This window comes from Stegostoma tigrinum, chromosome 2 (genome assembly GCF_030684315.1).
Source record: "Stegostoma tigrinum isolate sSteTig4 chromosome 2, sSteTig4.hap1, whole genome shotgun sequence".
Taxonomy (NCBI): Eukaryota; Metazoa; Chordata; class Chondrichthyes; order Orectolobiformes; family Stegostomatidae; genus Stegostoma; species Stegostoma tigrinum.
Window position 1 is genome coordinate 151,014,183 of NC_081355.1, and position 16,569 is coordinate 151,030,751.

Genomic DNA, 16,569 nt, shown 5'->3' on the forward strand with positions numbered 1-16,569 from the left:
AGCACTGTGGAAATCCACACAATTCATAAATATAAACGGTGCACAAATGCAATTTTACCCTTGGGTACCTTTCCCTTCCATAAAATGATTCACACGCATAATATCAACAGTTCTGGAAAAGAAAGATATTCTTTAATCTTAACTATTTTGTGACACAAAGAAAACCCGAATACACTTTACTTGAACTCTTTGTCCAGACTGGATCAACCTATTCAATAATAATAAACCACCATGCATTTATTTAGCACTTGTCCAGGAATCCCAAGACATTTCATATTTCATTAGGCACTTCCTGCCAAAGTCGTAACCACTATTAGCAAGAACATTAGAGAGTCAATTTTTACACAGCAGGGTTGCACAGACAACAAATGAAATGTGAACCTGATGATCATGTTGATTGACAGGGGTGTGAGATTGTGGTGGTGCTGCTAAGCAGGGATCCCAGTGGTGTTTGAATGTAAATAGGATTGTGGGCTGAAGACATTGATCCTCTGAAAAACGGAGAAAATTTTACAAACATCTTTACAGGGAGATGAACTATCGCTAAATTGGTCACAAGATATCTGGTGTGAGTGTGGATAAATATTACAGTAATGCTGTAAAGTGAGTAAGCTGAAAAAAAAAGCTTGAGGCATATTGTTCAAGGTAGGGCGAAAAAGGGAATATTTGGTGCCAATATGGACATCTTTCCCCTCAAGTTGATGCAGAAGAAAGAAAATTATCATCAAAACAGAGAAGTCATAACCATCAGAAATGAAGTAGAAAATTTTATAAGAGCTGTTGACTAAAGATATGAACTGAAACACACGAAACAAAGGATGACTTGTGATTTTATTGGCGTGTGCAATGAAGGTTAATAATGTATGATTATTGTTTGAGAACTTACACTCTAAAGTGGAGAAAAAAATGAATTTTAATTTATATTTCTGAGAAGGCCTGGCCATTTTTTTGACCTAATACAATACTTCCATGAAATCATAGCATTATAGATCTTTCGGTAAGAAAGTGAGAGCGGGTCCCAAAAGCAGGCTCATTCAGACACAAACCAATTCAGTCAAAGTGGCTCTGAACAGCTGAGGTGCTGCTATTTATAGTTCAAGCAGTCAGAGCTCAGGAAAAAAGTCAAGTTGCTTAGAAAAATGTCCAGAAACAGGAGGCTGTGAAAGTGTTAGACAGCAAAGACATTCTACAAGGCAGTTGAAACAGTCCACATCTTGCAGTGAGTGTGGCAAGGTATGCAATTTGTTTACTGAATGAATATACAAAATGTTGTCAATCAAGAAACTGTCTACAACTGTACCATATGAACAAGGTGCTTTCGTGTGAAGACATGGATGACCCTTCACTGAGGTTTCAATATCTGTAAGGGTACTGCTGGTTAAACTATTCTTCATGACATTTATAATTAGATAATTTCAAATTGTTTTTATATCATTTAACATAGCTCGGCTTTCTCTTTTGTGTGTAATAACCCTTTGTTATTTTGTTAGAACTATATTGGTAGCCTCTTGAGAATATGTTCACTAACTGACCACCAGAGCAAACAAAAAGGAAAACTTAAGGTCCATTAAACCAGGTCTCACTTCAGTGCTGAACTTGTCCAATCGCACCAATACCTGTGTTAATAACTTAAAGTTATGTTTCTAATCAGAATATTACTATGACTGAGATGGGAGATGAGCACTTTTTTCTTGAGTCCTACTACTCCACTGGTCATAAGGCAAATTTAATTGTTTTACCCAGTTCCTTATTCAAGAGCAGAAGAAACTGGAGCAGAAGTAGGCCATTCATCCCATCAAGCCTGACCCCTCATTTAACAATATCATGACTTGCCTACTCCAGGGCTCAACTCCTTTTTCTTGCCAGCTCCTCACAGCCCTCAATTCCCCATGATTTCAAAAACCTACCTCCTCTTCAAATACTATCAGTGATGTAGCCTTTGCAACTATCTAGCATAGAGAATTCCAGCTGTTCACTACCCTCTGGGAGAAATTCCTTTGCATCTCAGTCGGAATTGAGTGAACTCTTATTCTGTAATTATGCTTCCTTGTTTGAAATGCTTTCAAGTAACATCTTCACAATCTACCCTGTCAAGCTTCTGCTGCATCGAATCTCTGTTCAGTCAAAAATATACCATTACCTACATTAATCTCACTTTCCTGCACTGGGCACATTGTGTTGAATGTTATAACACTTCTAGTACTCATCCAAGTTCTTTTTAAAAGTTACAGCTATCCTCCCATGCCTGCATTCCAGATCCTCACCACCCTGTGGATGAAAACATTTTCCCTCAAATCTCCTCCAAACCTTCAGATTTTCACTTCAAAGTGTGCCCCATTGTTCTTGACCCTTCATCTAAAGGGTCTTTTCTATTCCAATAGTTCAGCTTTCAGGGTTTATTAGGTAGCGAGAGAAATTGATATTTGGAACTTTCTCAGGTTCCCAGATATACTTGCGACAGCTTCAGATCTGTGTGGCTTGCCTTGCCATGAAGATTTCCACTTATTTGTCTGGACAGATAGACTCACCTAATGTACACTTTGAAGTATTTTTTCTTCTATTGACACAACCAGGTGTCTGGGGAAAGTTGGCACATGGCCCTCATCTCTTCGAAACCAAGTCTGTCAGGTAAATAATAAATAGCTTTTTTCCCCCTCTTAAAAGCTTTGCTTGTTTTATATTCCAAAGTTGCTTGACTTCTCAATAATTAGCGGGTGAATCACAGCTCATATTACCATTGGCCCATTCCAAGAAATCACATGTCTCTTCACAACCTTGGTCAACTATTTTTCTTGCAGAATTTCCAAACTGTTCCACTTTTCAGTTCCTTATAGTCCTTAAATATGTATTCCCAACACTCAACCCTGGATTCCTCTATCTTTCAAAAATCAGTTCACTGCAAATTGCATGTATTCAATGACTGTCTCCACAGGCTCCTGGGGTAAAGAATTCAAGGGTTCAAGGGTTATGGGGATAAGGCAGGAACAGGATACTGATTGTGGATGATCAGACATGATCATAATGAATGGTGGTGCTGGCTCGAAGGGCTGAACGGCCTACTCCAGCACCTATTGTCTAAAAATTCATGACTTTGTGAGAGACAAAATTCCACTTCTCCTTTGCAATAAACAGAAGACCTCGGTTCTGAATCCATGCAACTTAGTTCTAGATTTCTTCAGAAGGGGAAACTTGCCAGGGAGGCAATGGCTCGTTGTATTATCGCTATATTACTGATCCAGAAACTCAACTAATGTTCTGGGAAACCAGAGTTCAATAAAGACTCTGGAATTAAGGGTCTAATATGACCATGAGTCAACTGCTGATTGTCAGGAAGGACCCATCTGGTTCACTATTGTCTTTTAGGGAAGGAAATCGACCAACTTTAACTCGTCTGGCCTACATGTGACTCCAGACCCCACAGCAATGTGGCTGACCCTTAACTGCCCTCTGGACAATTAGGGATGGGTAATAAATACTGGCCAAGTCAGAGATGCCCACATCCCATGAATGAATTTTTTAAAAATTCAGCAGTTATTCTGATAAGCCTCATTAGAATCTTAAATATTTCAATAAGATCACCTCTCAATCTTCAACACTCCAGTGAATAGGATGAGTCTAAGCTCAACCTGGTCAATCTTCTCTCATAAGACAACCTACTGAACCCAAAAATTAGCTTAATAAACCTCCTCTACACTGATTCCAATACAGAAATATCCCTTAAGTGATGTGATCAAACTATAGAACTTTCTAGGTGGGATCTCATCAATTGATTGTATCAAGGCTTCTCTATTTTCAAAGTGCATCCCCTTACAATAAAGTCTGACTTTTCAACTTCCTAATTACTTGCTGTACCTGGTTGCTGACTCAAGTGGACAACCTACTTAATATTCCATCTGCCAAGACTCTTACGTACTCACATAACCTATCTATATTCATCTGCAGACATTTTTAGATCCACACAACTTATTTTCCTCCCTGTAGTTTCAGCAAATGTGGTGACAATACAGTCTGTTACTTCATACAGATCATTAATACAGATTAATAGTTAAGGCTCAAGCACTGGTCACTATGTGACTCTGTTAGTTAACTTACATCCTGAAAGTGACCCATTTATTCTGAACTCTATGTCCTGTAGTTGGCTAGTCCTGTATCCAAGTGAACACTATAAGTTCTTATCTTTTACCTCACTGAATGCCTTTTGGAAATCCAAATACATGACGATATCTACTGGTCTGCTTCATCTATCATGCTTGTTACATTCTCAAAATTAAGAAAAACTGTCAAACTTGATTTTGTTTTTACAAAAGTGTGTCAATCCTGATTTTCTAAATGACGTGCTGTCACCACTTTAATAGCAGACCTTAACATTTTCTCAAAGACAGATCTTAGAGTAACTGGCCTATTCCTTTTTGTCTCCTCCCTTGCTTGAACAGAAGTGTTATATTCATAGATTCCCAATATGAAGCAACTTACCTGAATCTAGGGAATTTTGTATGAAATGCAACTAATATATCCATTATCTCTAACCATTAAGTCCCTGGGACATGGGCATTAAAGCCCAACGGCCCACTTCCCTTCTTAATTACTTGCTATATCAACATGCTAGCTTTTTATGAGTCATGTAAATGTACTTCCTCGTGTTGAAATCTAGAGCTATGGGATACAATTCCAAAATAGGGGGTCCCCCATTAAGACTGATGAAGAGGTATTTCTTCTCAAACAATTGTTCATCTTTCAAATTCCATACTTCAGAAAACAACGAAGGCCGGATCATTTCATATTTTCAAGGCTGAGTAACATATTTTTAATCTAAAAGATCAAGGGCCACGGAAACATTCAGAAAAGTAGAGTTAAGGCCACAATCTGATTAAACAACAGCTTATGAACTGGCAGACCCGGCTTGAGGTGCCAAATGGCCTACCTCCTGTCTTCAATGTTCAATATCAATTTTCTCTGAACTATCTTTTAAATACATCCCTTCTTCAATAACAAGACCAAGGGGGTAAAAACTGTCTGCAGTAATTTATGTGATATTTTATCAACATCTTGACAAGCCGTAGCAAGACTTACATACTTGAAAACTCCATTCCCCTTGCAATAATGGTCAACATTCCATTTGTCTTCATAATTACTCATCATACATGCATGTTATTTTTTGTGTTTCTGTATCTCAATGTTCTGCAATTTCTCTCCATTCAAATAAATTTTTTTGCTATTCTTCTGGCCAAAATAAATAACCTCACATTTCCTCACATCATAAGACACCTACCAAATTTTTTGCTCACTCACTTAACCTATTTAAATCCCTTTGTAGATACTGTTCTCTCTTGCTTTCCGACCAGTCGCTGCATCCGATCTGGCTACATGCACCTGAGCCCCTCATTCAGGTCATCAGCATAGATTCGCCACATCTGAAGCTTAGCAAATGATTCCTGTAGCAGGTCATCAGTTCCAGTTTGCCAAGTTCAAAATGACCTATCTATCTTGCTGTTCTGCTGTTGGTCAACTACTCCTATATATAAGCTAATATCTTATGTGCAGCAACCCACTTAATGTGGCACCTTAATGAATGCCTTTTGGAAATTCATAAACATTGTATCTACTGGGTCCCCTTTATCCACTCTCCTCGTTACAACTGGAAAAAAAATTAAGAAGTTTGTTAAACATTATTTTCCTTTCATAAAACCATGCTCATTCCAGCGAACTGTGCAATGATTTCCGAGATAATTTCCGACCACTGACTTTAAATGGTTTCCATCTCCCGAATGGAAAAATCTTGTTAAAAATTAATATCAATCTAACAAGTGAATTATATTGACAAACTTTTGTTTGCCGAGTCCTTTTGATGTTGGGTTAGCACATATTGATGCAGAGTAACATCATTTCTTTCTTGTTAATAGTTTAAAAATCACAGCAATGTTGAAAGTAATGTCACTACAGTTCACTCACAGTTCAGTATCTGGTTTTGGCAAATCCCGCCTGAGCAAAAATCTGTTCTCTGGTACTGGCGGAATCTCTTCGGGCCTTACTGACAGCTTCTGTCGCTTTGGGTTTGATTCTCTGTCTTTATCATCCTCTTCATCTACACCATTATGACTGCTGCAGCAAGAAAGTCAGAACGAAGCTCACTAACTGCATTTGTACAAGCATATTCAAATACATCCTAGAAACCATTTAATAAGCAATTTATAAAATATACAGTTTCCAAAATGGTGCAACATTTGAAGCTATGACCCTTCATAGCACTATGACTATGCCTACAAATGAGGGTTTCCTTAAGCAACTCTACCGGCAAATTCTAAGAAGCATAAAAAACAAAAAAAAAGCTAGAAATACTCTGTAGATCTGGGAGAGAAAGCTTTGAATATTTCAGGTCCAACACCTTGTTTCAACACAGGAAAAGGTCAGGGATGCCACATGTTTTAGGCAAATACCCAGCGAGGGAAAGAATTGTGGGAGACAGAATGAAAGACAGGGTCTGTAATAAATTGGAAGATTGGCCAAATCTACTCAAGGGATGAAGATACAAATAAAAAGGAATGGCAATGGGGCAATTTAAGTAACAAAGCAAAGATCCAGGGGAGGTGGGAATGAGAAAACCATACAGCCACAGAAATGATATGCCATAAAAGGCGTCCATTTGGCCCATCTTGCCAATGCCATCCCAAAGACACCCAGATAACAGTGTCACTACCAACAGACAGCAGGTCAGAGGCTAGGAACCCTGCAGCGAGTAATTCACCTCCTGACTCCCCAAAGCTTGTTCACCATCTACAAGGCACAAGTCAGGAGTGTGATGGAATACTCCCCACTTGCCAGGAGGAGTGCAGCTCCAAAAACACTCAAGAAGCTTGACACTATCCAGATCAAAGCAGCACATTTGATTAGTACCAAATCTACAAGCATCCACTCCCTCTACCACCAATGCTCAGTTGCAGCACTGTGTACTATCTACAATTGAAGAAATTCACCAAACATCCTCAGGCAGCACCTTTCAAACCCATGACTACCAACATCTGGCAGCATCGAACAACGTCTATCTATGTTCTAGGAATTTTAACATGCTTTGAAGCACTGACAAGGACCGAAAGATTAAACTTTATCCAAAGGTTGGCACTTTCTATAATACAACAGCTTCTCAGTATTACACTTTCTGCCAGTTTACATGAATTTCTCAGGCCTGTGTCTTATTTGAAGCCACTCACAACAGTCACTTTACGTAAGCTTCATGGTGATAACTGGCCCTGACCATGGAACATGGTTTTAAAATCAGTGACTTTCTTATTTAATGTCCCAGTTAATTTTTAGCTGACAGTTGATTTTAATGGAACACAGCAATAATACGCTGCATTGAAATAGCTAGCACAAATTTAGTTGAATTTCCCAGATGGATCTAAATTTTGCAGAACTCAGACAAGAAATTATTACAAAATTACTAAGTTATATAATACACACCAGCACCATGGATTATATAGAAATAGCTAAAAAGATTTCACTGCACCTCTTCTGATGGGAAGATAATTTTCTCTTTTTGCTTCTGGTTTCTTTCCGTCTTTTTGAGTGTTTGCTTCTCATCTTCCTCTTCCGTTTTCTTCTCCTTTCCCTTTCTTCTTCGGTTTCCGACTCAGACTCTGATGACTTGGAAGATGTTGAAGAATCAGAACTGGTCTCAGATTCGTGCGAAGAGTAGGAAGTAGTCACCTTTTTCTTGCGCTCGGTTACTGTAAATTATGGGATAGTGTTCAATACAGTGCCACAAAACAGATTTGTGAGGCAAGTAATGCCTTATGGAATAAAAGGGGCAGTAGCAACATGGCTGTGGGGCAGGAAACTGACAATAACGGTCAACGGATATTTTTAAGCGTGGACCAAGGTTTGGAGTGGAGATCCTCAGGAATTGGAATTAGGGCCCTGATTTTTTTCTAATAATGATCCGGATCTTGATGTGCAGGGGAAAACTTCAAAAATTTGTGGATGATACAAAACTTGGAAGCATCGTGAACTTTTGAGGACAGTACAGAACTCAAAAAGGACACAGACAAGTTGGTGGATAATTGGCAGATGATGGTCAATGCAAGTATGAAGTGATGCATTTTGGTAGGAAGAACAGGCAATATAAAACTAAGGTACAATTTTAAAGAGGCTTGCAGCAGCTAAGGAACCTGGCTTTCTGGTACACAAAGCACTGAAGATGACTGGACAGGTGGACAGAGCAGCTAATAAAGCATACAGTGACCTCGATTTCATTACTAAGCATAGAGAAAAAGAGCAAAGAGGTAACATCGAGCTTGTATAAGACACCTGTTAGAACTGAACAGGAGAATTATGTACAGTCAGAATGCCACATTATAGAAGAAATCTGATTGCACTGGAGAGGGTGCAGAGAGAGATTGACAAGAATAGTTCCAGGAATGAGAATTATAGAAGTTACAGCGTGGAAGGTGGACATTCAGGCCAATGCTCGTGCATTGACTCTTTAAAGAAGCATCATTACCCATTGCCAATATCCTACATTTTCCTGATACCTAGGCACATTATTTTTATCCAAATCATTGTCCAATGCTCTCTTCACTGCCTCAATTGAACCTGTCTCCATCAGACTTCTTGTCAGTACATTCCATACATTAATGATCTGCTGGGTGAGAAGGTCTTATTACCCTTGCTTCTTGTTTGGCAAATCACTTAGAATCTATGCTGTCATGCTCTTGATCTTTTTACAGGCAGGAACAGTTTGTCCCTATGTACTCTATTCAGTATCCCATGATTTTGAAAGCTTCGACTGGATCCCCTCTTAGCCTTCTTCTCTCCAGGGAGAACAGTCTCAACTTCAATTTATCCTCAGAACTGAAGTTCCTCATTCCTGAACCTCTCTTGTAAACTGTTTCTGCACTCTCTCCAATGCATTCACATTTTTGCGTTAATGTGGCACCCACAAAAGATTATAATACCCCAGCAATGGTCTGACAAGTGTCGAGCAGTGAGGCAATATAGGCAGAGCTCAGAAATAGGAAGGGTGCAGTAACAATGTTGGGGTTGAACTACAGGCCATCCAACAGTGAGTGTGAGGTAGAGGTATGAATATGTAAACAGATAATGGAAAGGTGTAGGAGCAACAGGGTGGTGGTGATCGGAGATTTTAATTTTCCCAACATTGACTGGGATTCACTTAGTGTTCTGGGTCAAAATGGAGCAGAATTCATCAGGAGCATCCAGGAGGGTTTTCTTGAGCAGTATGTATGTAGTCCAGCTGGGGAAGGGGCCATACTGGACCTGGTGTTGGGGAATGAGCCCGGTCAGGTGGTTGAAATTACAGTAGGGGATTGCTTTGGAAATAGTGACCATAATTCCGTAAGTTTTACAATACTCATGGACAAACATGAGAGTGGTCCTAAAGGAAGAGTTCTAAACTGGGGGAAGGCCAACTAGACCAAAATTCAGCAGGATCTGGGGAATGCAGATTGGGAGAAACTGTTTGAAGGTAAATCCACATTTGATATGTGGGAGGCTTTTAAGGAGAGGTTGATTAGCATGCAGGAGAGACATGTTCCTGTGAAAATGAGGAATAGAAATGGCAAGATTAGGGAGCCATGGATGGGAGGTGAAATTGTGAGACTAGCTAAGAGGAAAAAGGAAGCATACATAAGGTCTAGGCAACTGAAGACAGACAAAGCTTTGGAAGAATATTGGGAATGTAGGGGGAATCTGAAACGAGGAATTAAGAGGGCTAAAAGGGGACATGAGATACCCTTAGCAAACATGGTTAAGGAAAATTCCAAAGCCTTCTATTCATATATAATGAGCAAGAGGGTAACTAGAGAAACTGGCCCACTTAAGGACAAAGAAGGAGAGTGACGTGTTGAGTCAGAGAAAACGGGTGACATTCTTAACGAGTACTTTGCATCGGTATTCACCAAGGAGAGGTACATGACGGATGTTGGGGTTAGGGACAGATGTTTGATTACTCTCGGTGAAGTCGGCATAAGTAGGGAGGAACTGTTGGGTATCCTAAAAGGCATTAAGGTGGACAAGTCCCCAGGTCCGGATGGGATCTATCCCAGCTTATTGAGGGATGTGAGAGAGGAAATAGCCAGGGCCTTAACAGATATCTTTGCTGCATCCTTAAACACGGGGGTGTCCCGGAGGACTGGAGAATTGCAAATGTTGGCCCTTTGTTTAAGAAGAGTCGCAGGGATAATCCAGGCAATTATTGACCGGTGAGCCTGACGTCAGTGGTAGGGAAGCTGCTAGAGAAGATACTGAGGGATAGGATCTATTCCTATTTGGAAGAAAATGGGCTTATCAGTGATAGGCAACATGGTTTTGTGCAGGGAAGGTCATGTCTTACCAACTTAATAGAATTCTTTGAGGACGTGACAAAGTTATTGATGAGGGGAAGGCTGTAGATGTCATATACATGGGCTTTACTAAGGCATTTGATAAGGTTCCCCATGGCAGGCTGATGGAGAAAGTGAAGTCGCATGGGGTCCAGGGTATGCCAGCTAGATGCATAAAAAACTCACTAGGCAGCAGAGGACAGAGAGTAGTAGTGTAAGGGGGCTTCTCAAATTGGAGACCTGTGACCAGTGGTGTTCCATGGGGTTCTGTGTTGGGACCACTGTTGTTTGTGATATACGTAAATGGCTTTGATTCGGCCACATTTAGTGTATTCCGTACAGTTCTGGTCGCCACATTACCAAAAGGATGTGGATGCTTTGGAGAGGGTGCAGAGGAGGTTCACCAGGATGTTGCCTGGCATGGAGGGCGCCAGCTACGAAGGAAGATTGAGGAGATACGCATTATTTTCATTAGAACGACGGAGATTGAGGGGGAACCTGATTGAGGTCTACAAAATCATGAGGGGTATAGACAAGGTGGATAGCAAGAAGCTTTTTCTTCCAGAGTGGGGGTCTCAATTACTAGGGGTCAAGAGTTCAAAGTGAGAGGAGGAAAGTTTATGGGAGATATGCGTGGAAAGTTCTTTATGCAGAGGGTGGTGGGTGCCTGGAACACGTTGCCAACGGAGGTGGTCGACGCAGACACGATAGTGGCTTTTAAGATGTATCTGGACAGGTACATGGATGGGCTGAGTGCAAAGGGATACAGAGCCTTAGAAATTAGATGACAGGTTTAGTCAGAGGATCTCAATTGGCGCAGGCTTAGAGGGCTGAGGGCCTGTTCCTGTGCTGTAATTTTCTTTGTTCTTTATACAAGTAAAGCATCACTTCCTTGTTCTTGTGCTCAATGCCCCTATAATTAAAGTCATGGTTCCTGTATGATTTACTTTCCTTTTCTTTCAAGCTGTCCTGTGATATACATCCAGGTCCCTCTGCATATGTACACATATACATCCTGCACTCCCTTTAGAATTACCCATCCTATTTTATATCATCTTTCAGTTAAAGTAATGGGATTAGAGAGAGAGAGAGAGAGAGAGAGAGAGAGAGAGAGAGAGAGAGGGAGAGAGAGAGAGGGAGAGAGAGAGAGGGAGAGAGAGAGAGGGAGAGAGTACACTCTTTTCATCTTGTATGTTACAGATGAAAGATCGGCGCTTAACATATTTCAGACTTCTGAGAATACATATTAGAAGGATGTGTTTGTTATTGCTGCAATTGCAGGGACCATCTTCCATGCACTGTCCATGCATTTGTAGTCAATGCCAAAGAACTTGTTAATTACTTCACACTTCAAGTTTTTGCCATGTAGCAACTTAGTGCCTACGAGGAATTAGAAAACCCAGTCAATGCAGACAGTAGAGTTCTTTGTGCTTCACCACCACATCACTCACTGTCCCACTCCCTGAGCCAAGTGGACAGTTGGGCGGTGAGTATGGGCTATTAGCAGCAAAGACAGGGACTACAAACAGGAGGGAACAGACTGAAAAAAATGGGGAAATAGACTACAAGAGAGGAAGAGGTATACCGCAGGAGCTTAGGGATAGATAATGCTTCAGTATTCAAGGAGTTGGGAATGAGGCTCAGCCGATCAGCCAATGGCAGAGCAGACTCGATAGGCTAAATGGTCTATTTTTGCTCTGCCATCTTTGGTAGAACATTGAGCAACCATCAGCAAAAATCCCCACTTCTGACCTTATGAGGCTGCTGAAGATGATTGGGTCTAGAAAACTATCCTAAGGAACTCATGCAGGGCAACATGGAGCTGAAATGATTGGTCACCAACAGCAACCATGTTTTGTGCCAGGAACGTGACACTCGGCCAAGGGTGGTCACTCTTACCTCACCTGCGAAGTCACTGCTAAGCAAGTGTTGCTTGAAAGCACTGTTGTGACTCTTTTCATTACTTTCCTAATGATCAAGAGTAGATTGATGGGATGGTAATTGGCTGAGTTGATTTTTTTGTTTTTATTTCATGTAAAGCAAATTCTGGAACACAATCTTCAGAACCATCCCAGAGAGTTATCACTGCCCATAACCTTTGCTGTAGTCAATATCCAACTGTCTCTTGATGAAATATGAAAAGGATCAAGTTGACTCAACCTGGCATCTGTGATGCTGGGGACCTCTGACAGAGGCCAAGATGGATCATCCTTCTGGCTAATGATTGTTGCAAATGCTTTGGCCTTTTCCTTTGCTCTGATGTACTGGACACCCCATTGTTAAGGATAGGAATATTGTGAAGGCTCCTCCTCCATTAAGTTGTTTAATTGTACACCACTCATGATTGGATATGGCAGCAGTGCACAGCTTGGAACAAGTGAGTTGGTTGTAGAATCGCTTAACTCGGTCTACCACTTGCTGCTTATGCTGACTGGCACACTAGCAGTTGTGGCTTTGACAGTTTGACAATTCATTTTTAGGCAAGCCTGGTCATATTCCTAGCATGGCCTCCAGCTTGCTACAATTAAACAGGCTTGATGTCAATGGTTGACTGGGGGATATGCCAGACTCTGAGATTGTAGATTGTGTTTGAGAATAATTCTGTTGCTGCTGATGGCCCATAGCACACAGGTCATGTCACACAATACAACGGACAATTTTCTTAATATGAAGGCGGGACTTCACTTCAACAGAACTGTGCTGTGGTAATCCCTACTGATAGAAACATCTGTGACTGGCAGATTAGTGAGGAGGACAGCATGTATGTTTTTCCCTCTTGTCGGTTCCCTCATAAACTGTCACAGATCTAGTCTAGCAACTACGTTCTTTAGGATTCAACCAGCTTGGTCAGTAATGATGCCACCAAGCCACTCTTGACGATGGACAGTGAAGTCACTCACATAGAGTACAGTATGTGCCCTTGCTTCCCTCAGTGGCATTCATCATGCAGGAGACTTTATTCATCTGCTACCCCTGGGGCAACAAGAGCCAATTCGTGGGAGTTTTCCTTGCCCATGTTTAGCCTGATGCCATGAGATTAATGTGGTCTGGAATCAATGCTGAGAACTCCCAGAGCAACCCTCTGCCTCCATATGACTATGCCACTTCATCTGCTGGATCTATCCTGCCTGTGAGGCCAGACGTAACCAGGGATTGGTGGCTGTGGCAACTGTGACATTGTAGGTTCTGTGCTATGACTACGGCAGGCTGTTTCTTGATTAGTCTGTGAGATAGCTCTCTCCAAATTATTGCGAGCACTAGCTCCCACACATTAGTAACAAGCACTTTTCAGAGCTGAGAGGGCTGAGTTTTCTGTTGTCTTTGTTGATGTCAAGCAATCCACCCAGTTCAGAGTAAACCATATTGTCAAACACCCTACCAATTTGCAGTCATATGCAGATTCACATGTAGTCACATTAGATTTCCTTCCCTAAAGAACAAGAGTGAACCAGGTGGGTTTTACCACAATAGTTTCAGGGTCATCCATTGGCTTTTAATTCTAGATTTTGAATTCAAATTCTATATATGCGAGATTTGAACCCTGGTTCCATGAGCATTATTTGGGTTACTTAATTACTAGTCTAATGACAGTACTTCTGTGTTACCACTTTCATTTGTGTTTGAGATAAATACGCAACTGTTTAGTTGTGACCTCACTAATCCACGGAACACATGTCCATGATGATAGCTTTTTGAGTAAAGGTGTGTGTCAGTTATGTTTAAAAAATTATTGCTACTTGTTGCTTTTATCGCGTGTCAGATAAATACTGTGGTGTTTGAAACGAATATTTAACTTATGTGTTGTTCATTCAAGTTTATGGGGTAGTAATGGTTAAAAGGTAAATGGAAGGATCATCATCATTCTACTGGACCATAGGGGTGATCTCTCAATAGATGAGAGATGAGCTAGTTTGCCCTGAGAGTTACCATTTGAGGGAAGAGATTAAGGAGATTCCTAATCAGAATGTAACCTCAGCTGGTGCAAGATGTGAACTCAAAATGTTGGCAGCGCTCTACACTGCAAACTGGTCGTGCAGTCAATTCAGCTAATCAACTGAATTCTTCAAATCTTGTTTCTATTCGTGTTTAAGTCCCCTTTTACACAAATTCAGATTTATTATGTGGCAGCATTACCAAATGAAGGAATTGGTGAGATTAAGAAAGCAGTTCCTGCAACCAAAATGTAGTCCTTAAGAAAATATGAAGAAGCAGCCCATGAAAAAGAAACATATTTTCACTTCAACTAGTAAAGTTATCCTTGTCATTCATATACCAGAAAGCCTCTACCACACATACGCTAGAAGTCAATCATTATAGTCATGGGACATCACTGTATGAGTTTATCAGAGCAACATCCGTGGTGCACAGCAAGAGATGAGTGTAAATATTACTTATTACACACATGAACAAACAAACTCACCATGGCTTGCAGACTTAGGGACAAACTCCCCACAGTCAATGATTCGAACATCTGCATATGGTCGGCTGGCAGCATCTGTCTTTAGGTTTTCTATTTCTTTTATTGTGTCGAATCCAGTTATGACTTGGCCAAAGACAACGTGTACACTAGAAATCAGAGTTTAAATGGGAGTTTGCATTAAAGTTCCTGTAAAGCTACAGGAGCTATATTGATTATACCTAAGTATCAAAAGACGGGGATGAATAATACTAATTTGTCCCCATGAGGTTTATCAATTAGTTCTTTGGAGTTGGGATATAACAATATTAAAATTTACTATTGAACATTTCTTATTTATTATACTTCATCAAATTATATGTTTAGACCAAAAACTAACTGAGCACAGACTCTGAACTAATATCTATATATGTACAATTTCAATACACAAGAGAATCAGAACCAAAAGTATCCTTTCAAATATGATTTTATTGCTACAGTTGAGACAGTAGAAACATAGAATCCTTGCAGTGCATAAAGAGGCCATTTGGCCCATCGAGTCTGCACTGACACGTCAAAGGGTATCACACTCAGATCAACCCCCAACCCATAACCCTACATTTACCATGGATAGTCTACCTAATCCACGCTTCTCTGGGCACGACAGGCCAAATTAGCATGGCCAATCCACCTGACCTGCACATCTTTGGACTGTGGGAGGAAGCCGGAGTACCTGGAGTAGATCCACGCAGACATGGGAGAATGTGCAAACTCCACACGGTTAGTCATCAAGGCTGGAATCAAACCTGGGCCCCTGGCGCTGTGAGGCAGCAGCGTTAACCACTGAGCCATTGTGCCACCCAAGTACCAAAGGGTGAAATCAAATGGGACAATTTATTTTTGTAAAAAATGTCAAACAGTCTCATAGCTAACATTGATGTTACTCATAATTGAAGAATGCTTGACCATTAGATTTAAGGTTTACCTTATGACAAAAAAAATCAGCTTTTGAAAACAGTCAGCCATTTTGTTAGTTCAGCCAGGTAAGATAGTCAGCAAGCCAAGCTGTATATAATTGGCAGGCCTCAATGACAAGTGCAGGCATTGGAGTTAGAGCAAGACAATTTGGACCGGAAGTTATCTGCAATATTATAAAAGTAAATATGTTCAGACAATAAAAAGATAACAAGACCTACCCATCGAGGTGTGGAGCCGGCTTTGTCGTTCTGTTCCATTGAAAAATTCCATTTTTGGGAAGGATGATTTGAAAAAAGAATAGGAAGGGTGTCACGAATTCAGGCACAGAGGTAAGGATCATTTTTAATGTCAGGAATAGGAAGGATATTTAAAAAATGCAAGAAAGAGAGAAAATAGTTAGTTCAAACAACTGCCCTTTAAAGGCAATTCAATCACACACAAACTGCTCTTTACATACTCGCTGATGTTTTCATCAACTTAACCTACAACCTTAACCTTTCCATTACTATTCTGAAGCACAAACATTTGTAGTGGCTAATCAGAGCCTTATTTTCCATTTCTAATGGGCTTTCTTTTGGTTTGGGGCTGCTTGATTCAGGAGTTCAAATGTTACTCTATGACCACCAACTAGGTCCCAACGAAGGCTGAGCAAGATTCTGCCAGTGCACTGGGGCTGAAGCAGTGATTGCCAAAGCCATCGTAACAACCAATAGCAAAAAGAAAACTTCTTGGTTTAATCACAGGAAAGTTTATTTGATGATCTGATAAAAAGATACTTATGAAACCTTCATACGAGCCCCTTCCACTGTCATTCAAATTATTTCTGACACAGTCTATCTATTTTTGATAGAAGAAGGGAAT

At 40.6% G+C, this 16,569-nt stretch overlaps 1 protein-coding gene across 3 annotated transcripts in view; it reads right to left on the minus strand.

Moving 5' to 3' along the window:
* Positions 1-16,569, minus strand: part of nktr (natural killer cell triggering receptor) — a 240,111-nt gene that overhangs the window by 38,659 nt on the left and 184,883 nt on the right. For all 3 annotated transcript variants that reach the window (XM_048548485.2, XM_048548474.2, XM_048548505.2), the window contains 4 exons: positions 15,927-15,956; positions 14,755-14,900; positions 7,502-7,721; positions 5,950-6,099 (listed from right to left, as the gene is read on the minus strand). In XM_048548485.2, coding sequence (XP_048404442.2) covers positions 5,950-6,099; positions 7,502-7,721; positions 14,755-14,900; positions 15,927-15,956 — 546 coding nt within the window. The remainder of the gene's footprint in view (positions 1-5,949; positions 6,100-7,501; positions 7,722-14,754; positions 14,901-15,926; positions 15,957-16,569) is intronic.